Source organism: Scyliorhinus torazame, chromosome 5 (assembly GCF_047496885.1).
Source record: "Scyliorhinus torazame isolate Kashiwa2021f chromosome 5, sScyTor2.1, whole genome shotgun sequence".
Taxonomy (NCBI): Eukaryota; Metazoa; Chordata; class Chondrichthyes; order Carcharhiniformes; family Scyliorhinidae; genus Scyliorhinus; species Scyliorhinus torazame.
The window spans coordinates 310,009,627-310,033,164 of record NC_092711.1 but is presented as its reverse complement, the minus strand read 5'-3'; the positions used below and the strand labels follow the sequence as shown (position 1 = coordinate 310,033,164).

At 47.8% G+C, this 23,538-nt stretch overlaps 1 protein-coding gene across 2 annotated transcripts in view; it reads left to right on the top strand.

Moving 5' to 3' along the window:
* The window catches only part of LOC140421297 (uncharacterized), a 212,563-nt gene extending 206,796 nt beyond the window's left edge, over positions 1-5,767 (top strand). For both annotated transcript variants that reach the window (XM_072505912.1, XM_072505911.1), the window contains exons 11-12: positions 616-742; positions 3,734-5,767. In XM_072505912.1, coding sequence (XP_072362013.1) covers positions 616-742; positions 3,734-3,900 — 294 coding nt within the window. In that variant the 3' untranslated portion in view covers positions 3,901-5,767. The remainder of the gene's footprint in view (positions 1-615; positions 743-3,733) is intronic.
* Positions 5,768-23,538: the final 17,771 nt, after the last annotated feature.

The following is a 23,538-nucleotide window of genomic DNA, read 5'->3' as shown; positions in this document are numbered from 1 at the left end:
GGCACATCATTCAGGGAATGCCATGTGTGCAGTGGGACACCCTCTCCCCAACTTGCTACCCACACTTCGTTCCTCCCAGCCTGATCTCTAAAACGCGCCTTTCGACACCACCGCTCCCCCACCTCACTAAGCTCCCTGATCCCTCCCAATCCAAATCCTGGGACTTAAACGGGATCCGCGCTATATTGCTGTCTTCATCCTGGGCCCGATTGCAGTCCCAGAAGCACCCACTACTCCGTTATGACCCTGCCGGGACCACTAAAGCTGCCGGCCAATCTTGAGGGCAGGTCTTCCCTCCACTGAGGGTGCGGAGGTCCCACTCTGCCCTTGTTTAGCTCGCACTCGGGTTTCTTCAAGTCGGGCAGATTGAAACCGACTCTTGTTAGAGGGGCTAGCGGTAAGTCCTCACCACCGCCCACACCCTCTCCCCAAACCCCCAATGAAATTCAGCCTCTGCTGTTTGACTCCACCAGAAATGAAAACATTAGGGATTGGCCTCCTTGGAAAAGTAGCCCGAACGTTAATTTCATGTCCAGCATTGGCAGCCATTAAAACAAATAGTTACAAAATTGATGCGTTGTCGGACTATTCACTTTCATTTCTTTTTTCTTTTAGGAAGCAACAAATGTCTTATGGGAAAAAACTGGAAATAAAAACCTCTTACCCAGTTTTCAGAACAAGGAAATGAATATCAGTGTGAAGGAAGAAGATCACTCTAAGACAAAAACTCCTCCTGGACCTGGTAAAAAATGTTACAGCAAAATTATCAAAATGAGCAGATACAGTTAGAAATAAGGAAGTGTTGGATATAATGGTTCATTCTCTAATACTCACGGGCAGATTTCCGATCTCAAAGGGGACATCTCTCCTTCCCCCAGAAATTAAGGTGTGATATCTTTACGTACAAATGCTTAATGGGGGTGTACAGTAAGAAGTCTCACAACACCAGGTTAAAGTCCAACAGGTTTATTTGAAATCACTAGCTTTCGGAGCGCAGCTCCTCCTACAATCCAAAGATATGCGGGTTAGATGGATTGGTCATGCTAAAAGTGCCCTGAGTGTCCAGGGATGTGCAGGTTTGGTTACGAGGGTAGAGCTGGGTGGATGGACCAGTGGACCTGGGTAGAGTGCTCTTGAGGAGGGTCAGCGCAGATTCAATGGAGCGAATGGCCTCCTTCTGCATTGTAGGGATTCTAAAAAAGAAATCTGACTTTCACTCAAACCAGATGCTGATCTGTTTCTGGCCTAGTGTAAGCCACAAATTAATAGATTAGATATAGTAGAAATGGTGCATTCTGCATGGCAATGCCTATACCATTTGCCAACCAGTCACCACTCTCTTCTCATACAGTATAAAGTTGTTGTTCCCTGACATTGGTATTCTTGTCATAGATTAATTATCATAGAATTTACAGTGCAGAAGGAGGCCATTTGGCCCATCGAGTCTGCACCGGCTCTTGGAAAGAGCACCCTACCCAAGGTCAACACCTCCACCCTATCCCCATAACCCAGTAACCCCACCCAACACTAAGGGCAATTTTGGACACTAAGGGCAATTTATCATGGCCAATCCGCCTAACCTGCACATCTTTGGACTGTGGGAGGAAACCGGAGCACCCGGAGGAAACCCACGCACACACGGGGAGGATGTGCAGACTCCGCACAGACAGTGACCCAAGCCGGAATCGAACCTGGGACCCTGGAGCTGTGAAGCAATTGTGCTATCCACATTGCTACGGTGCTTGCCGTGATTGTCCTTATGAGTGCACGATGAAAAACTTCAACAAGATGTCTTTTTTCAACAATACTGAAGTTTTGTACTTCCAAAAGAACAGATTTAAATGAATGGATTTGATCAAATAGGTGGCGACGGTTTGGAATGCACTGCCTGGGAGGGTAGTAGAGGCAGGTTGCCTCACATCCTTTAAAAGGTACCTGGATGAGTACTTGGCACATCTTCACGTTTGAGACCATGGGCCAAATGCTGGAAAATGGGATTAGGATTGTCAGATCAGGTGCCTTTCATGCAGCGGTGCAGGCAGCGGTGCAGACTTAGAATTTACAGTGCAGAAGGAGGCCATTCGGCCCATCGAGTCTGCACCGGCTCTTGGAAAGAGCACCCTACCCAAGGTCAACACCGCCACCCTATCCCCATAACCCAGCAACCCCACCCAACACTAAGGGCAATTTTGGACACTAAGGGCAATTTATCATGGCCAATCCACCTAACCTGCACATCTTTGGACTGTGGGAGGAAACCGGAGCACCCGGAGGAAACCCACGCACACACGGGGAGGATGTGCAGACTCCGCACAGACAGTGACCCAAGCTGGAATCGAACCTGGGACCCTGGAGCTGTGAAGCAATTGTGCTATCCACAAGGCTACCGTGCTGCCCCTTGATGGGCCGAAGTGCCTTTCGGCACTGTATTTTATCTGTCATTCTGTGAAATAGCCATTGTGCAGATATGGTTGCAAGGTGACCAAGATTAGGAATTAAATATTTCGGAATACCTGATGTTTAGAAAAGATAGGCAAAATAGGAAAGGAGGGCTGGCCTTGATAATAAAGATTGAGAAAAAAACAGTAAAGAGAAAAGATCTTAGCCGAGAAAATGAAGATGTAGAATCAATGTGGATGGAGCTAGGAAATAACAAACGGTGGGAAATACTGGTGGGAATATTTTATAGGCCCCTTAACAGAAACATTTGGGCAGAGCATAAATCAGAAAATTAGAGGTAATAAGGGCAATACAGTAATCTTCATACAGACTCGACAGGCCAAATTTGCAGTAATACTGTGATGAATGTGACCTTGGTTTAACATCACATCTTAAAGTTGGCATCTCTGATAGTACAGCAGCCCCTTGCAGCGTCAAGTTAGATTTGTGTGTTCCAGCTGTGGAGTGAGACTTGGGCCACAAATTTTTTACTCAGAGAAAAGAGCCCTACTTCATGAGCCACATCTGTCACACTCAGCCAATTGCTGCCAATCAGGTTCATCGCTGCATCTTCATTTCCTTGGATAGAGTGGAAAGTTATTTGTGTTGGTCAAAGTATCCGTGCTGGGGAGTGAAACATTCACCACTTCTGTTGCCTAAAGTACCAATCGACAGATGTCACATTGGCTACTTACCCATCTTCTGGATGAGTTAGTAAAATAGGGTCTAAGCTGACCTTTCGAGGGTGGGGGAGGGGGGGAAACCATGTTTCACTGGTGTACAGGGTCAATAACCTTCCCTCGGCCAACATCACTAAAACAAATTTCCCAATTGATATTACATTGCTGACTCTGGGAGCTTGCTGTGCGCAAATCGACCACCGCATTTCCAACATTGACTACACTGCTAATTCGTTCCTGAGGTCATTAAAGGCACTGTGTAAATACAAGTCTTTTCTTTCTTTCCCTATTGGGTTGGCTTTGAGGATGATTTGCCACTTCACTCTGCACCTGACAGACCTCCTTCAATTCTTCAGCAATCTGAACTCCTAACATTTCAAATATTTCAAAAATGTTGAAAGTGCCTAATTAAAAAATCTTCACTGAAGGTAACTTTGGACTTGTTTCGCAGTGCCAGCCACTTGACCTTGATACCAACAGATTTACGCCCTTTTAATTTAAATAGTTTGCTGAATAATGTGTAAATACTTTCTGTGTGGGCTGATGAGAAGTGGGTCTATATTGGTGCATTGTGGTTTTTGATATTGTTGACCCTTCTTTGTCACTTTCATTAGGTTCACATTTGCAGCCAAAACAACAAGCTTGCGGAATGGGGATGAGGGAGAGACGGCCAATGCCCAATGTGAAGATTGCTCCATTGGCAACTGGAGAGCCTCCATGGCTGGCCATTGCCAAGAAGAAGGCCAAAGCATGGAGTGACATGCCACAGACTGTCCAGTAAAACGTCAGCACCAAACTTAAGGCGTTGAGACAACATTGCTCTTCAAAATATTTCTGAGACCCCCCCCCAACTGTGACTGGCTTCACCGGTGACACTTCGGCTGCTGTGGCACAAACCACAGCCGAGAAATTACTTGGAGATGTTTGACTGAAAAACATCTGCCTTAAACAGTGTAGAAATCTGCCTTAAACAGTGGTGCTAGAGTGGCAGAGTCATATGGGCTGTGTATTATACCGCATGCCCCATATTCAGTTCAGGCGATTTCAACAGAACCAAATATTTGGAGGTGTCGATGACCAACAGCCGAAGCAATCCCAAGTTTTGCATCCACTTCTAATTGCAATTTCACCAGCAAAGAGCATTCATATGATGTTCCTCTGTTCGCTGTTCAAATGTATGCATGAAACTGCTTCAAATACATCTCTGCTAGCTTGGCAGAGCAATGAGATACTCAGCTAATGTCACCCAAAGTAATGTCCAAGCTAATAACTCGAATTATCAATTTGTATTTCTAGACAGTTCCTTATTTCTGAATTAATTTACACGTATCTACGCCGGTGATTTAATCTCTGAAGTTGCTTATTGAAATTTCTGGGCACTTGTAGAATGCCAGCAATTCCAAGCACATCAGCTCTGTTGGTAACTGGAACCATTCAGAACAAAGTTTGATCTATTCGCTGATCAGGAAGCTGACTGCAAGCTCAATGGCTTGGACTTTCATTGACAAGGCCAACATTGACTGGCCATGAGATAGTGGTGTTGAGCTACTTTCTTGAATGATTGCATTCCAGTAGGCACACCGACAGTGCTTTTGTTCCTGTAGAAATTTGTTTTGATGAGTGGCTGGCTGTTATATTTCAGAGTCAATTACATTGATGTGTGTTGATACCCAGGAAGCTGAGCGGTGAGGTGAGCGCCGATTTATTTACAGTCCCAAAAAAACCTGCCGAAGGCAGCAAATATATAGACAATGTAAAGTCCCGGTGGGACAACCAATATGTTGGGCCCTGTCCGGGCCGGCTTTTATACTATGTTCTTATAAGCCCCAGCTGGGCAGACCTCCGCCCATTAGCGGGGAAGCTCATACTCCACGGGTCCCACAGAGAGATCACTCTGGGTATCCCCTGGGCTTCGTGGGGGTTATTACAATGTGGATCTGAGGCGGGATTCTCTCAGCCCGGGGCCAGGCCGGAGAATCCCCGCGACCGGCGCGAATCGCGCCACGCCACCCCGCCATTGGCGCCAGCGTGGTTGGTGCGGTACCAGTTGGGGCCCGCTCTACTCGGCCTGCGCCGCCGATTCCCGGCCCGGGATGGGCCGAGCGGCCGTCGTAAAAACGGCAAGTCCCGCCGGCGCCGTCCACACCTGCTCTCAGCCGGCGGGAACTCGACGTGGAAGGGTCGGGGGGCGGCCCGACCCCGGGGGGGGGGGCACACCGATGTGGCCAGGCCCACGATCGGATCCCACCGATCGGCAGGCCAGCCTATCTGGCTGGGGGCCTCCTTTCTTCCGTGCCAGCCCCTGTAGTCCTGCGCCATGTTGTGTCGGAGCCGGCGCGTTGTAGGAAGCCACCGCGCATGAACCGCTCCAGTGCCATGACAGGGGCCAGAATTGCTGATCCTGAGGCAGTGTTGACACTGTCGAGAAACGCGAAGGCGATTCCGACGGCATCAACAATTAGCCTCAGGATCACAGAATCCCGCCCCTGGTGTCACATGTAGGCCAGTCCAAGAACTGATGGCAGATTTCTTCCCCTGAAGAATATTAATGAATCGGATTGTATTTTATAACAATTTCACGAGCATTATTAATGAGTTTAGAATTTCATTCCGATCAATTAATTATATTAAAATTATCTCTGCTACCATGGGGGATTTGAACTCATACCTCCAGATCAATGGTGCAGGCCTCTGTATTACTGGTCTACTAACATTACAACTGTGATACCGTACCCTGGACTTCAATGGGTGCAACTGTAACAGCCAAACATTGAAATCATAGAATTTACAGTGCAGAAGGAGGCCATTCGGCCCACCAAGTCTGCACCGGCTCTTTGAAAGAGCACCCTACCCAAGCCCACACCTCCCCCCTATCCCCATAACCCAGTAACCCCACCCAACACAAAGGGCAATTTATCATGGCCAATCCACCTAACCTGCACATCTTTGGACTGTGGGAGGAAACCGGAGCACCCGGAGGAAACCCACGCACACACGGGGAGAACATGCAGACTCCGGATAGACAGTGACCCAAGCCGGGAATCGAACATGGGACTCTGGAGCTGCGAAGCAATTGTGCTAACCGATGTGCTACCATGCTTCCCAAATCTTGATAGAGTGTTGGTGGGAGTGAGGGGGTGGGGAGGTGGGTGGGGGGGGGGGGGGCGGTGTGAATGAATCCCGCACTCTTTAAATGTCTAAATTGGATTAAGAGGAACCGTGGAAGTTCTTGGCACATGATGCAACTCATTGTGCAAGTGCCATTCAAAATTAATCCAACTGCCTCACACTCTGCTAGCCTCGTATCTTTCTCAACTTCAAATACTTGTCCAATTTTCCCTCAATGTAAGCAATGGGCACAATTTGAACTATTCTCTGTGGTATTTCATGCCCCAACAACCCTCTCGATAATAACATTACCATTGGATTTGTTTTATTGTCACGTGTAGCGAGGTACAGGGAAAGGTATTGTTCTGCGTACAGTCCAGACAGATTGTTCCACACATGAAAAACATAGGACATGCATAAACGCACAATGTAAATACATAGACATAGACATTGGGTGAGTATACAGGAGTGTAGTACTACTCAGTAGAGAAGATGTGTGGAGAGATCAGTTCAGTCCATAAGAGGATCATTCAGGAGTCTTGTAACAGAGGGGAAGAAGCTGTTTTTGAATCTGTTAGTGTGTGTTCTCAGGCTTTTGTATCCCCTGCCCGAAGGAAGAAGTTGGAAGAGTGAAATAACCCAGGTGGGAGGGGTCTTTGATTATGCTGCCTTAATCTAAACTTCATCGTCACTCTTTTTGTGACCGTTTGACATTGATAACGACTGTGTTACTGGCACCCCAACAAGCAGAAAGAGTCCCTTTTCACTATGGGCGATATTTTCCGGGGCCCCCCAGTGGCAGGTCTTTGCAGCAGCAGCCTGCCATCAGCCGGCACCTGGATCTTCCAGTCTTGCGGTGCCTGCCAGGTTTTGTGTGCCCCACACCCTCCATTGCCAGGGTATGCACTGCAGGGGGTCACCATCCGCGGCACCGCAAGGCCCTGCTGAAGGGGAGGGCTGGAAACTTTTGGCCAATGTCAAAAACTTTTGGAATGTTTAGAGAACCCAGTGATTCAATGGTGTGAGAGAGCAACCTGGATTGAAACTCCACACTGCGTGTCAAGCCGTAGTCACACCGGCTACTTTTGGCAGAAAACCTGACTTGGGCTCTGAGGCACACTGCCAGGTTGTAGCCAGTCCACGTTCAAAATCGTTTCGCTAAACTCACCATTTAATTACAGCAAAACTGGATCATATCTGACCTCGGGAGTGCCCAAAAAGGAAAGTACTTCAGTCCCAAAATCATCTTGTGCCTTGCTGGGCACACATCAAAGACAACAGTCTGTCGGAGCTATGGATTCATACAGGTTCTGATAGAACTGCTGCTGAATTTTGAAGTATTTCCAACTGTTTTACCAAATATTTTTCGAGTTGATAATTGAAATCTTGACTCTCTTGATACTTTATATGCTGTGCCGCGTTAAGCTCTGCTGTTTTTGATATCCTTAATCCAGAGGGTCCAACATTTGCATTTGAAGATTTTTTTATCAGCGAATCCAGATCTCAACAAGTTTTGTCTGTTGATTGTACTAGTTATAGCATTGGGTGCGGCATTCCATTGCCTTCAAACACACCTCTACGTATTGTATTCACAAAGCCTTTAGCCTTCCAAGCAGCCAATGGGGTAAACTTAGGAGGTTTCTTTTGTGCAGAAGGTTAGGAATGTTGGAAGATGAGGAATAGGAGAGGTCCATTCAGCTACACCGGCTGGCTCTACCATTCATGATGGAACTACACCCCAACACCATTCACCTGCCTTTGCTCCATATGCGTGGATAATCTTATATGTCCATCAATCTCAGTCTTGATAGGTCCAGTTGTCCCCAATAGCCACAGCTTTGTGGTGGGGGCGGGGTTGCGGTGACAGGTGTGGGGGACGGGGGACAGGCAGTTTTGGTGGGTGGGGCTTAATTCCAGACATCAGCTATCCTTGATGTGAAAACGTGCCTACTCCTTATTTGTGTCTCCGTCCTCCTCACCATGGTGAGGGCTGAGAGTTGTTGGAGCTTGCAGTACAGAAAAACAGTACTGGGAGCAGAATCCATTGTAGCGTCAGAAATCATAGAATTTTTTACAGTGCAGACGGAGGCCATTCGGCCCATCGAGTCTGCACCGGCTCTTGGAAAGAGCACCCTACCCAAGGTCCACACCTGCACTCTATCCCCATAACCCAGTAACCCCACCCAACACTAAGGGCAATTTTGGACACTATGGGCAATTTATCATGGCCAATTCACCTAACCTGCACATCTTTGGACTGTGGGAGGAAACCGGAGCACCCGGAGGAAACCCACGCACACACGGGGAGGATGTGCAGACTCCGCAGAGACAGTGACCCAAGCCGGAATCGAACCTGGGACCCTGGAGCAGTGAAGCAATTGTGCTATCCACAATGCTACCGTGCTGCCCTTAAATGGAAGTAGATAAATATTTTGAATGGAATAAAACTGACGAGGGATGGGGAAAGGTTTGGGGTCAGAGGTTAAATGAAGAGCTCAGCACCGGCGCCGGCACCAAGGGACCAAACACCTTGCTCAATGTTGGAAAATGCTACAATTTAAGAAGACAAAGGAAACCTGTTTCGTTCACCAGTCCTCAAATTGAATTGGTTTTTAAGAATTCGCTCGTGGAATTTGTGTCACCAACAAGGCCAGCATCCGTTGCCCATGCCCTTGAGAAGGCGGTAGGGTGAAGGGCCGGAGTTTCAGGATTTTGAACCAGCGACGCTGAAGGAATGACGGGATAGTTTCAAGTCAGGATGGTGTGTGACTTGGAGGGAAAATTACAGGCGGTGGCATTTCCATCAGTCTGTTGCCCTTGTTCTTTTAGGTGATAGAGGTCACAGGTTTGAAGAGGCGCTGTTGAAGGAGCCTTGCCAAGTTGCTGCAGTTCACCTTGTAGCTAGTGCACACTGCTGCCACTGTGTGGCGGTCGGTGGTGGAGCAAGTGGGTATTTAAGCTGTGGATCAGATGGGCTGCTTTATCCTGGTTGGTGCGGAGGATCTTGCGTGGTGTTGGAGCTGCATTCACCCAGGCCTCTGAACATGTTTTGATGCTAACCAATCATTTTGATTACACGTGTGCGGGATAATCCAGAAACTTTGGAAATGCAGAGACTTCAACTGAAAATCAAAGCAAGGTCGTTCTTTGATAGGTCGTCAAGCCTAAGATATTAATTTTTCTCTCCTTCGACATAGATGCTTCCAGGCCTGCTGAGTATTTCCAGCTTCTGATCTTATTTTAACGAGTTCCCAGTACTGTCTCCACGTTAAATCAAAATGAGTTGCCACTTAACACTGGGATGTCTTCTCTGGTTGTCAACAATCCTGTGCCTCCAGTGAGGAGCAGCAATTGGAGATGTAGGAAAGTCAGCCAGAGTCACCCACACCCGTGCTATTTTTTCACCAAGTCGTGCCTTGTTTAAAATTAAGAGTCCCAAATGATTGCTTTGTCGTACAGACCTTGATAAGTGTTGAGGAGAGTGCAAGTTGAAAATCTTCGATAGCCTGTCTCTTTTCTCAGCAATACTCAAGATCCTTATGACCTTCAACAAGCTTAAAACGATGTTGCTCGCTCTCTCTGAGCTTGTTAATCGTGCACATTTTCAGTGCCTAACCAGCCAGTGAGGGCTGAATAGAATGTATTATTGCCTCGTGGAGCTCACAGCCCAATCCCTGGTATTTATTTATTCTGCATACTTTATTGTGTTATGTTGAAACTCTATTTTCAATCATATTCAATAAAACATTTTTCACATTTGAGCTTTGAGAATTTCCAATTGCTTTCCTGGGAAATTATGATGTTCCCTGTTGTAATCAGTATAGTGATGGACAATCCATATGAAAACCAGGAATTCTGCACCCACAATGCACTGGATAAACAATCCCAAAGAGCAAGACATTCCTATCTCTAAATGCCAGCTGGCTGAATGGAATAACTACACTTGACAACATTGGAATGGAGTCACACAGACCAAATTTTACCGGACACCATATATTGAACTTGTGGATCTATAAAGTGGGTATTATAATATCGCCTGGAGGGACTTCCGGTTGCAGCGATGCACTGCTAAGCCGCACGTTTCGGCAGCTCCCGTTCTAACGGACGTTTGGGCTCTTCGGGAGCCCCAACGGAAACTTTTTTAGACCAAGCCCAGTGTGGGGTGACGAAGGAAGATCCCCCCCCCCGGTGTGTGTATGGAGAGGACCAGTGGTAGTGGCCAGATTGCGAAGGATCCTTTGGAGCAGCGGCAGAGAAGAGAAGGGAGAAGCAAGGTGGCGGCGGATGGAGCCCAGACGGCATGGGGCCCGGACCAGCAGGAATTCCTCCGACGATGTGTGGAGGAACTAAAGAAAGAGGTGCTGGCGCCGATGTTATTGGCAATCGAGGGACTGAAGGAAACACAAAAGGTCCAGGCGATAGAGCTCCGTGGAGTGAAGGCAAAGGCAGCCGAGAATGAGGATGAGATACAGGGTCTGGTGGTAAAAACGGAGACGCATGAGGCGCTACATAAGAGGTGCATAGAAAGGGTGGAAGCCCTGGAGATCAGCTCGAGGAGGAAGAACCTACGGATTTTAGGTCTCCCTGAAGGAGCAGAGGGAGCTGATGTTGGGGCTTATGTGAGCACGATGCTCCATACGCTAATGGGAGCTGAGACCCCAACGGGCCCCATGGAGGTGGAAGGAGCTCATCGGGTCCTTGTGAGAAGACCAAAGGTGGGTGAAATACGAAGGGTGATAGTGGTGAGATTCCACCGCTTCACGGACAGAGAGGCGGTCCTGAGCTGGGCCAAGAAGGTACGGAGTAGCAAGTGGGAGAATGCGGTGATACGAGTGTATCAGTACTGGAGTGCGGAGGTGGCGAGAAGGAGGGCGAGTTTTAATCGGGCCAAGGCGGTGCTTCAAAGGAAGAAAATAAAATTTGGGGTGCTGTGGCCGGCGCGATTGTGGGTCACGCATCAGGGCAAGCACTACTACTTCGAAACGGCAGATGAGGCATGGACCTTCATTCAAGAAGAGAAACTGGACTAGAGCTGAGAGTTTGATGTTGGGGGGGGAAGCAACGAGGTGGTGGTACAGGAATGTAAAGTGGGGAAAGGGGAGGTTTATTATACAGCAATGTTGGATGGGGAATTTCTCTCCCCCTGATGGGGGGACACGAAGAAATGTGGGCGCCGGTGGAAAAAAGGGACAGGGAGGGGGAGGGGGAATGAGGGAGCTGCGCCACAGGGGGCGGAGCCGATAGGAAAGCGCGGGGGTTTTTCCCGTGCTATGGAGATGATGGCGGGAAGATGGGCGCAGGAAGGAAGAGAGCCCCACACGCAGGGAGGCCAAAGAGAGAACGGGGGACGCCGGGGTCAGCTAGAGTTAGCTGACTTTCGGAAGCATTATGGGGTGAGTAACCATGCTAGAGGGGGATCTAGCGGGGGGGGGGGACTAACTGGGTTGCTGCTGCTGAGTGCAAGGGGGAGCTGGCAAGAGAAGAGGTGGTCGGGACGGGAAGGCGCCGCCTGGGGGACAGATGGGTGCGCGGGACCTGGACGGGGGGATGGCCCAGAAAAGGGATGGCTTGTCGGGGGGGGGGGGGGGGGGGTGGGGGCGGGGCGAGCGGCCCCCAATCCAGCTGATCACGTGGAATGTGAGAGGCCTAAATCGGCCGATTAAGAGGGCCCGGGTGTTCGCGCACTTAAAGAGACTGAAGGCGGACGTAGTCATGCTCCAGGAGACTCGCTTGAAGGTGGCGGATCAGGTTAGGTTAAGAAAAGGATGGGTGGGACAGGTATTCCACTCAGGGTTGGATGCGAAAAACAGGGGGGTGGCGATACTGGTGGGGAAACGGGTATCGTTCGAGGCTAAGAACATAGTGGTGGATAACGGGGGCAGATATGTGATGGTGAGTGGTAGATTGCAGGGAGAGACGGTCATGCTGGTGAATGTATATGCCCCGAACTGGGATGACACGGGATTCATGAAGCGGATGCTGGGACGTATCCCGGACCTGGAGGTGGGAAACTTGGTAATGGGGGGGGACTTCAACACTGTGCAGGATCCAGGGCTAGACCGGTCTAGATCTAGGACCGGGAGAAGGCTGGCAGCGGCCAAGGTGCTTAGGGGATTTATGGAACAAATGGGGGGAGTGGATCCGTGGAGGTTTGCCAGGCCGTTGGCTGAAGAGTTTTCCTTTTTCTCCCACGTCCACAAGGTATATTCCCGAAGAGACTTCTTTGTTATGAGTAGGGCACTGATCTCGAAGGTGGCAGGAACGGAGTATTCGGCCATAGCCGTTTCAGACCACGCCCCGCATTGGGTGGATCTGGAACTAGGAGAGGAGAGGGAGCAGTGCCCACTCTGGCGACTGGATGTGGGACTACTGGCGGATGAGGGGGTCTATGGAAGGGTGCGGGGGTGTATTGAGAGATACCTGGAGGTCAATGACGATGGTGAGGTTCAGGTGGGGGTAGTATGGGAAGCGCTGAAGGCGGTGGTTAGAGGAGAGCTGATCTCCATTAGAGCCCACAAGGAGAAACAAGAGGGCAAAGAAAGGGAGAGATTAGTGGGGGAGATTTTGAGGGTGGATTAAAGATATGCGGAGGCCCCAGACGAAGGACTATATAGAGAAAGGCGAAGACTTCAGACAGAGTTTGACCTGCTGACCACAGGGAAGGCAGAGGCACAGTGGAGGAAGGCACAGGGGATGCGATATGAGTATGGGGAAAAGGCGAGCCGGCTGCTGGCCCACCAACTTCGTAAGAGGATAGCGGCGAGAGAGATTGGGGGAGTTAGAGGCAAAACGGGAACTATGGAGCAGAGAGCAGGGAAGGTAAATGAGGTGTTCAAGACCTTTTATGAGAGGTTATATAAGTCCCAACCCCCGGGGGGGAAAAGAGGGAATGCTACATTTTCTGGACCAACTAAGGTTCCTGAGGGTGGAGGAGCAGGAGGTGGCAGGTCTGGGGGCGCCAATCGAGGTGGACGAGGTGACTAAGGGACTGGGGAACATGCAGGCAGGGAAGGCCCCGGGACCAGACGGGTTTCCGGTGGAATTCTACAGGAAATATGTGGACCTGTTGGCCCCGCTGCTGGCGAGAACCTTTAACGAGGCCAGGGAAGGGGGGATACTACCCCCGACAATGTCGGAGGCGACGATATCATTAATTCTGAAGCGGGATAAAGATCCGCTGCAATGCGGGTCATACAGGCCTATCTCACTCCTAAATGTAGACGCCAAACTGCTGGCAAAAGTGCTGGCGACAAGGGATAGAGGATTGCGTCCCGGGGGTGGTGCATGAAGACCAGACAGGGTTTGTAAAGGGGAGATAACTGAATGTTAACGTTCGACAGCTGCTGGGGGTGATGATGACGCCCCCACCGGAGGGGGAGGCAGAGATAGTGGCGGCGATGGATGCGGAGAAGGCATTCGATAGGGTGGAGTGGGACTATTTGTGTGAGGTGCTGAGGAGGTTTGGGTTCGGAGAGGGGCTTGTTAGATCGGTCAGACTCCTATATGGGGCCCCAGTGGCAAGTGTAGTCACACGCAAAGATCGGGGTATTTTCGGCTACACGGGAACAAGACAGGGGTGTCCCCTGTCCCCGTTACTGTTCGCGTTGGCAATTGAACCACTGGCCATAGCGTTGAGGGACTCTAAGAAGTGGAGGGGGATGGTTAGAGGGGGAGAGGAACATCGAGTGTCGCTCTACGCTGATGACTTACTGCTATACGTTGCGGACCCTGTAGAGTGGATGCCAGAGGTTATGCAGATACTGAGGGAGTTTAGAGATTTCTCGGGATACAGGCTAAATATGGGGAAGAGCGAGCTTTTTGTAATGCACCCCGGGGACCAGGGACGAGGAATAGACGCTCTGCCGTTGAGGAGAGTGGAAAGGAGCTTCCGATATCTGGGGATCCAGGTAGCCAGGAACTGGGGAACTCTACACAGACTTAATCTGACGCGACTGGTGGAGCAGATGGAGGAGGACTTCAAGAGGTGGGATATGTTGCCACTCTCATTGGCGGGCAGAGTGCAGGCGGTTAAGATGATGGTCCTCCCAAGGTTTCTTTTCGTGTTTCAGTGTCTCCCCATTCTGATCACAAAGGTCTTTTTCAAAATAATAGACAGGAGCATCCTGACTTTGTGTGGGCAGGGAAGACCCCGAGGGTAAAGAGGGGGTTCCTGCAGCTCAGTAGGGATAGAGGGGGACTGGCGCTGCCGAGCCTGAACGACTACTACTGGGCCGCCAATGTGGCGATGGTTTGTAAGTGGATGAGGGAGAGAGAGGGGGCGGCGTGGAAGAAGCTGGAGATGGCGTCCTGTAAAGGAACGAGCCTAAAGGCGCTGGTGACGGCGCCGCTGCCGAAAAGGTATACCACAAACCCAGTGGTGGTGGCAACCTTGAGGATCTGGGGGCAGTGGAGGCGACACAGGGGGGTGACGGGTGCCTTGGTGTGGTCCCCGATTAGGAATAACCACAGGTTTGTCCCAGGAAGGATGGACGGGGGGTTCCAGAGTTGGCAACGAGTAGGAATCAGGAAACTGAGGGACCTGTTTATAGACGGGACGTTTGCAAGTCTGGGAGCGCTGGAGGAAAAATATGAGTTGCCCCCGGGGAATATCTTCAGATATATGCAAGTGAGGGTGTTTATGAGGCAACAGGTGAGGGAATTTCCGCTGCTCCCGACACAGGGGATCCAAGATAGAGTGATTTCCGGGGTATGGGTCGGGGAGGGCAAAGTGTCCGAAATATATCAGGAGATGAGAGACGAGGGGGAGGCGATGATAGAGGAGCTGAAGGGAAAATGGGAAGAAGAGCTGGGGGAGGAGATTGAGGAGGGGCTATGGGCTGATGCCCTAAGCAGGGTAAATTCCTCGTCTTCGTGTGCCAGGCTTAGCCTGATTCAATTTAAGGTTCTACACAGAGCACATATGACGGGAGCAAGACTGAGCAGGTTCTTCGGAATGGAGGACAGGTGTGGGAGGTGCTCTGGAAGCCCGGCGAACCACACACACATATTCTGGTCGTGTCTGGCATTGGATGAGTACTGGGGGGGGGCGTGGCAAGGGTGATATCAAAGGTGGTGAAGGTCCGGGTCAAGCCAGGCTGGGGTTAGCGATATTTGGGGGGGAGCACTATTTTTTGTTATTTTTTTAGTTCACTATATTATTTAAATAATGTTATTTACTAGTTATTGTATTATTTTTATGTTGATTTGTAAAAACGGAAAAATTATGTTTGAAAAATTTAATAAAATATATATTTTTTTAAATAATAATAATATCGCCTGGAGGTCCTCGGCTAGGGTGGAGATGGGGTTTGTTGGGTTTCTACAAACTCACTAACAGAAATTAGAAACAGGAGCAGGCCATTCGTTATGATCATGATTAATCCTCAAGTTTAATACCCTGATCCCGCCTTCGTCCCCCCATATCCTTTGATCACTTCAGCCCCAGGAGCTATATTTAATTCCTTCTTGAAAACTACTTTCTGTGGTAGTGAATTCCACATATTAGTACTCTCTGGGTGAAGAAATTTCTCCTCACCTCAGACCGAAGCGGTTTACTCCTTATCCTCAAACTGTGACCCCCTAATTCTGCACTCCCCCATCATCGGGAACATTCTTCCTGAATCTACCCTGTCTAATCCTGTTGGAATTTTGTAAGTTTCTAAGAGGTCCTCTCTCACTCCATTGAATATAATCCGAAACTATTTAGCATCTCCTCATATGACAGTGCCGCCATCCCAGGAATCAGCCTGGCAAACCTTTGTTGCACTCCCTCCACAGCAAGAACATCCTTCCTCGGATAAGGCACTCAATACACCCGGTGTGGCCTCACCAGTACCCTATACAATTGCAGTTAAACATCTTTATTCCTATACTCAAATCCTCTCGCTATGAAGGCCAACATACCATTTGCCTTCTTTACTGCCTGCTGTACCTGCACGCTTACTATCAGCGACTAATGCTCGAGGACACCAAGGTCTCGCTGAGTATCCACTTAATTTACACCCATTCAAATAATAATCTACCTTCCTATTTTTGCTACCGAAGCGGATAACCTCACATTTACTAACATTATTCTGCATCTGCCATGCATGTGCCCACCCACTCAGCCTGTCCAAATCCCGCTGAACCATCTCTGCATCCTCATCACAGCTCATCCTCCCACCTAGCTTTGTATCATCTGCAAATTTGGAGATAATGCATTTAGTTCCCTCATCCAAATCATTAATATATAATGTGACCATTTGGGGTCCTAGCACAGATCCCTGTGGTACCCACTAGTCACTGCCTGCCAATCAGGAAAAGACCCATTTATTCCAACTTTTTGCTTCCTGTCTGGTAGCCAGCTTTTTATCCATCTCAAGATATTACCGTAATGCCATGCGCTTTAACTTTACATATTAATCTGCTATGTGAGACAAAGAACAAAGACCTTGTCAAAAGCCTTCTGAAAGTCTAAGTAAACCACATCCACCGGTTCTCCCTGGTCAACTTTACTGGTTACAGCTTCAAAGAATTCTAGTAGATTTGTCAAGCATGATTTCCCTTTCGAAAATCCATGCTGACTTTGTCTCATTATACCACTGCTTTCCAAATGCTATACTATGAAATCCTGACTACTGAAATCCAGAATACTGACTTTAGGCTCACTGGCCTATAGTTCACTGTTTTCTCTCCGCCTCCTTTTTTGAATAGCGGGGTTACATTAGCTACCCTCCAATCTGTGCGAAACATTCCAGAGTCCAAAGAATTTTGGAAAATAACCACCAATAGATCTACTATTCCCAGGGCCACTTCCTTAACTACTCTGGGATGAAGATTATCAGGCCCCGGAAGTTTATCTGCCTTCAATCCCATTAATTTCCCCCAAACCATTTCTTTATAATACTACTTTATTAATTTCCTGTGGCTCCTCACTAAAACTGGCGCTTCTCAGAACTTCCAGTAAATTATTCATGTCTTCCTTTGTGAAGTCAGAAGTAAAGTACAAATTTAGTTCCTCAGCCATTTCTTTGTTCCTTGTTATGAATTCCCCCATTTCTGACCTACATTAGTTTTTACTAATCTTTTTCTCTTTACATACCGAGAGAAACTTTTACATCATTTTTATGTTCCCTGCTAGTTTACTCTCAAATTGTATTTTCCCCTTCTGGATCAATCCCTTGGATTGCCTTCGCTCAATTTTAAACTGTTCCCAATCCTGAGATCTATTGCTTTGTCTTCCTAATTTGCATGCCTCTTCTTTGAATCTAATACTATCTCTAATTTCCTTTGTAAGCCATGGTTTGGCCACATTTCCTTTTGTACTCTTGCACCAAATAGGAATAAACAACTTTTGGAGTTCAGCTATTCGTTCCTTGAATGCCTACCATTGCCTGTCCGCTGTCCTTCCTTCCGGTAACGTTTCCCAGTCCATCATAACCAGCTCATCCCTCATAGTTACCTTTATTGATGTTCAGGACCCTGGTCTCAGAATCAACTACCTCACTATTCACCTTGATAAATAATTCTACCATATTATGGTTACTCATCCCCAACGGTTCCCTCACAACTAAATTGCCAATTAATTCTTTCTCATTGCACGACACCCAGTCTAAGATGTCCTGTTCCCTTATTGGTACCTCAACATACTGGTCCAGAAAACAATCCCATATACACTCCAGAAATACCTCCTCTATTGTACTATGACTAATTTGAGTCACCCAATCTATATTAAACTCATGCATAATCACAGATGTTCCTTCATCACATGTCATGTGAGAGTACCTTTAAGAAATGGGTGTTTATAAATGGGTGTGTATATAAATATCTGTAGTGAAAGTATCTTTAAGAAATGGGTGTTTATTAATGCAGTGATGTCAGAGAGTGGGTGGAGCTGGGCTGTCTGTCAGCTTTTTACTTTTGTGTTAGGCTGTTTGCTGCAGGGTGTGTTTTAGTTTTGTTTTCAGTGTTGGAGCTGAAGCCAGACAGAGCAGGTGTACTGTTGATCTCTCTGCCATGAAAAGACTGTCTCTTGATCATTTGGTGAATTCTGAATTATAAATGTTCTGAGTAGCGGCTTTAACCTAATGCACTTCTGTTAAAGGTTATGTTTTTTGTAAGTCTTCTGGATGTTAAAAGGACAGCATACACATTACTTAGTGTTGTATTCTTTGGGGGTTGTATTTGAATTGATGGTTGCTAAGATGTTCACTGTATGTTTTAAAAAGGTTAACTTGAGTTCATAGAATAAACATTGTTTTGCTTTAAAAAATACTTTTCCATTTCTGCTGTTCCACACCTGTAGAGTGGGCCATGTGCTCCCCATACCACAATCTATTAAAGGTCGTGGGTCAGGTGATCTCCATGATACACTTTGGGGTTCTCTAAACCCTGGCCCATAACAAATTGGGGGCTCGTCCGGGATAAAAGTCTATCTATTGGATTGGCTTAGTGAACTTAAAGACAGTGAGGGGTGAGCATATTGTGGTTGCTTTTCAGGTGTGGTATTTTAGTTTAAGTGGGGAGTGTGTTGTGGACAGTGGCTCTTTCAAAGGCTCAGAAGTTTTTGGGGGTGGAGATGGTCACACGCAGTACCTTAGGAACAGAGACTAAAAGCAGACTTTTAGATTTGGTAAAAACAATGCAGTTAACATTACTTGACAAAATGCGAAAAGATGAGGTAATTATGGTGGTGGCTAAGCATTTAAAGTTGCCTGAGATAGTTTGACTCATTGGAAATGGCAAAAATTCAGTTACAAATTAAACAAATGGAACATGAGAAAGAATTAAAGCAGCTTGAATACGAAAGAGAGGAAAAAGAAAGAGAGAGAGAGCGGAACAAGAAGGAAAGAGATAGAGTGGAAAGAGAACGAGAGAGAGAGGAAAAATAAAAGGAGAGAGAAGAAAGGAGAAAAGAAAGAATATTCCTAGCAGAACAAAAAGAAAGAGAAAGGGAGAAACAGATCAGGGGAAAAGATAAAGATAGAGAGTTTGAACTTCAGAAAATGGCCCTGAAACATGACAGTCAGTTAAAATTGGCAGGCGTAAAGGGAAACATACAGGTGGAAGATAGTGATGAGGATAGTGAGAAAGAGCGTCATAGTCGAAGACTTGGTGAGAATCTATTTAAATATGTCCAAGCATTGCCAAGGTTTGATGAGAAGGAGGTAGAAACCTTTTTCATTTCATAGATTATCATAGATTACAGTGCAGAAGGAGGCCACCCGGTCATCGAGTCAGCACCGGCTCCTGGAAAGAGCACCCTACCCAAGCCCACCCCTCCACCCTATCCCCATAACCCAGTAACCCCACCCAACACTAAGAGCATTTGAGATAGTAGCTAAACAAATGAAATGGCCACAGGACATGTGGGTATTACTGATTCAAACAAAGCTGTTAGGTAGGGCTAGTGAAATGTTTGCATCACTACGGGAGGAGGTATCTGGGACGTATGAAGAGGTGAAAAAATACATCTTAGTTGCTTATGAACTAGTGCCTGAAGCCGACTGACAAAGGTTTAGAAATTTAAGGCAAGAATTTGGTCAAACATACATGGAGTTTGAAAGGTTCAAACTGAGTAATTTTGATAGGTGGATGAGGGCTTTGAAAATAGACCAAACGTATGAAGCTCTCCGAGAAATTATACTTTTGGAGGAGTTTAAAAATTCAATTCCTGATGGAATGAGAACTCATGTGGAAGAGCAGAGGGTTAAAACTGCGAGATTAGCAGCAGAAATGGCAGATGATTATGAATTAGTTCAGAAATCAAAGCTTCGTTTCCAACACCAGTTTCAGCCTGTGAGGGATAGAAACTGGGGACATGAGAAATACTCAAGTGGTAAAGGTAAAGGTGATCTGATGGGAGATAATAAAGAGAGTGTACCTCAGATTAAAAAAGAAATCCAGCAGGTTGAAAAGAAATGAAAAGTTTCAAATGTTTTCACTGTAATAAACTAAGCCATGTGAAGTCATAGTGTGGGTGGTTGAAGAAAAGCACTGGGAAGGCTGATGTGGTAAAACAGGATAAGACAGTGGGGTTTGTTAAAGTGGTAAAGGAAAGCCCAAGTGAAGCAAAGGAGGTGCAAAAGATTGTACAGCCTGATCAATAGGTGATTGATCAGAAGGTGTCAGACCTTTTTAAAGAATTTACTTGTGTGGGTAAAGTTTACTCATGTGTATCAGGAGGAGCAGGTAAAGAAGACACAATTTTAAGAGATACCGGAGCGAGTCAATCTGTAATGGTAAGAGATTAGGAGTTATATAGTTTGGGAAGAATGTTGCCAGAAAAGGTGGTAATATGTGGAATTCAGGGTGAGAGGAGTCGTGTTCAATTATATAAGGTAAGGTTGGAAAGTCCAGTGAAGAGTGGTGAAGTGGTAGTAGGAGTAATAGAGAAACTATCGTGCTCTGACTGTGAGATGTGGCAGGTCCGGGAGGCTTCCAGCATCCCGGATGGCTTCATCTGCAGAAAGTGCACCCAACTGGAGCTCCTCACAGACCGCATGGTTCGGTTGGAGCAGCAATTGGATGCACTTAGGAGCATGCAGGTGTCGGAAAGCGTCATAGATCGCAGTTATGTAAATGTGGTCACACCCAAGGTGCAGGCAGAGAAATGGGTGACCACCAGAAAGGGCAGGCAGTCAGTGCAGGAATCCCCTGTGGTTGTCCCCCTCTCGAACATATATACCCCTTTGGATACTGTCGGGGGGGATAGCCTATCAGGGGAAAACAGCAGCAGCCAGAGCAGTGGCACCACGGCTGGCTCTGATGTTCAGAAGGGAGGGTCAAAGCGCAGAACAGTAATAGTAATAGGGGACTCTATAGTCAGGGGCACAGATAGGCGCTTCTGTGGACGTGAAAGAGACTCCAGGATGGTATGTTGCCTCCCTGGTGCCAGGGTCCAGGATGTCTCCGAATGGGTAGAGGGAATCCTGAAGGGGGAGGGCAAACAGGCAGAGGTCGTTGTACATATTGGTACTAACGACATAGGCAGGAAGGGGCATGAGGTCCTGCAGCAGGAGTTCAGGGAGCTAGGCAGAAAGTTAAAAGACAGGACCTCGAGGGTTGTAATCTCGGGATTACTCCCTGTGCCACGTGCCAGTGAGGCTAGAAATAGGAGGATAGAGCAGATAAACACGTGGCTAAACAGCTGGTGTAGGAGGGAGGGTTTCCATTATCTGGACCACTGGGAGCTCTTCCGGGGCAGGTGTGACCTGTATAAGAAGGACGGGTTGCATCTAAACCGGAGAGGCATAAATATCCTGGCCGCGAGGTTTGCTAGTGTCACACGGGAGGGTTTAAAATAGTATGGCAGGGGTGTGGGCACGGGAGCAATAGGTCAGAAGGTGAGAGCATTGAGGGAGAACTAGGGAATAGGGACAGTGTGGCTCTGAGGCAGAGCAGACGGGGAGAAGCTGCTGAACACAGCGGGTCTGGTGGCCTGAAGTGCATATGTTTTAATGCAAGGAGCATTACGGGGAAGGCAGATGAACTTAGAGCTTGGATTAATACTTGGAACTATGATGTTGTTGCCATTACAGAGACCTGGTTGAGGGAAGGGCAGGATTGGCAGCTAAATGTTCCAGGATTTAGATGTTTCAGGCGGGATAGAGGGGGATGTAAAAGGGGAGGCGGAGTTGCGCTACTTGTTCGGGAGAATATCACAGCTGTACTGCGAGAGGACACCTCAGAGGGCAGTGAGGCTATATGGGTAGAGATCAGGAATAAGAAGGGTGCAGTCACAATGTTGGGGGTATACTACAGGCCTCCCAACAGCCAGCGGGAGATAGAGGAGCAGATAGGTAGACAGATTTTGGAAAAGAGTAAAAACAACAGGGTTGTGGTGATGGGAGACTTCAACTTCCCCAATATTGACTGGGACTCACTTAGTGCCAGGGGCTTAGACGGGGCGGAGTTTGTAAGGAGCATCCAGGAGGGCTTCTTAAAACAATATGTAGACAGTCCAACTAGGGAAGGGGCGGTACTGGACCTGGTATTGGGGAATGAGCCCGGCCAGGTGGTAGATATCATAGAATTTACAGTGCAGAAGGAGGCCATTCGGCCCATCGAGTCTGCACCAGCTCTTGGAAAGAGCAGCCCACCCAAGGTCAACACCGCCACCCTATCCCCATAACCCAGCAACCCCACCCAACACTAAGGGCAATTTTGGACACTAAGGGCAATTTATCATGGCCAATCCACCTAACCCGCACATCTTTGGACTGTGGGAGGAAACCGGAGCACCTGTTTCAGTAGGGGAGCATTTCGGTAACAGTGACCACAATTCAGTAAGTTTTAAAGTACTGGTGGACAAGGATAAGAGTGGTCCGAGGATGAATGTGCTAAATTGGGGGAAGGCTAATTATAACAATATTAGGCGGGAACTGAAGAACATAGATTGGGGGCGGATGTTTTACATGTGGCATGTGACATCAACATCTGACATGTGGGAGGCTTTCAAGTGTCAGTTGAAAGGAATACAGGACCGGCATGTTCCTGTGAGGAAGAAAGATAAATACGGCAATTTTCGGGAACCTTGGATGACGAGTGATATTGTAGGCCTCGTCAAAAAGAAAAAGGAGGCATTTGTCAGGGCTAAAAGACTGGGAACAGACGAAGCCTGCGTGGAATATAAGGAAAGTAGGAAGGAACTTAAGCAAGGAGTCAGGAGGGCTAGAAGGGGTCACGAAAAGTCATTGGCAAATAGGGTTAAGGAAAATCCCAAGGCTTTTTACACGTACATAAAAAGCAAGAGGGTAGCCAGGGAAAGGGTTGGCCCACTGAAGGATAGGCAAGGGAATCTATGTGTGGAGCCAGAGGAAATGGGCGAGGTACTAAATGAATACTTTGCATCAGTATTCACCAAAGAGAAGGAATTGGTAGATGTTGAGTCTGGAGAAGGGGGTGTAGATAGCCTGGGTCACATTGTGATCCAAAAAGACGAGGTGTTGGGTGTCTTAAAAAATATTAAGGTAGATAAGTCCCCAGGGCCTGATGGGATCTACCCCAGAATACTGAAGGAGGCTGGAGAGGAAATTGCTGAGGCCTTGACAGAAATCTTTGGATCCTCGCTGTCTTCAGGGGATGTCCCGGAGGACTGGAGAATAGCCAATGTTGTTCCTCTGTTTAAGAAGGGTAGCAAGGATAATCCCGGGAACTACAGGCCGGTGAGCCTTACTTCAGTGGTAGGGAAATTACTGGAGAGAATTCTTCGAGACAGGATCTACTCCCATTTGGAAGCAAATGGACATATTAGTGAGAGGCAGCACGGTTTTGTGAAGGGGAGGTCGTGTCTCACTAACTTGATAGAGTTTTTCGAGGAGGTCACTAAGAT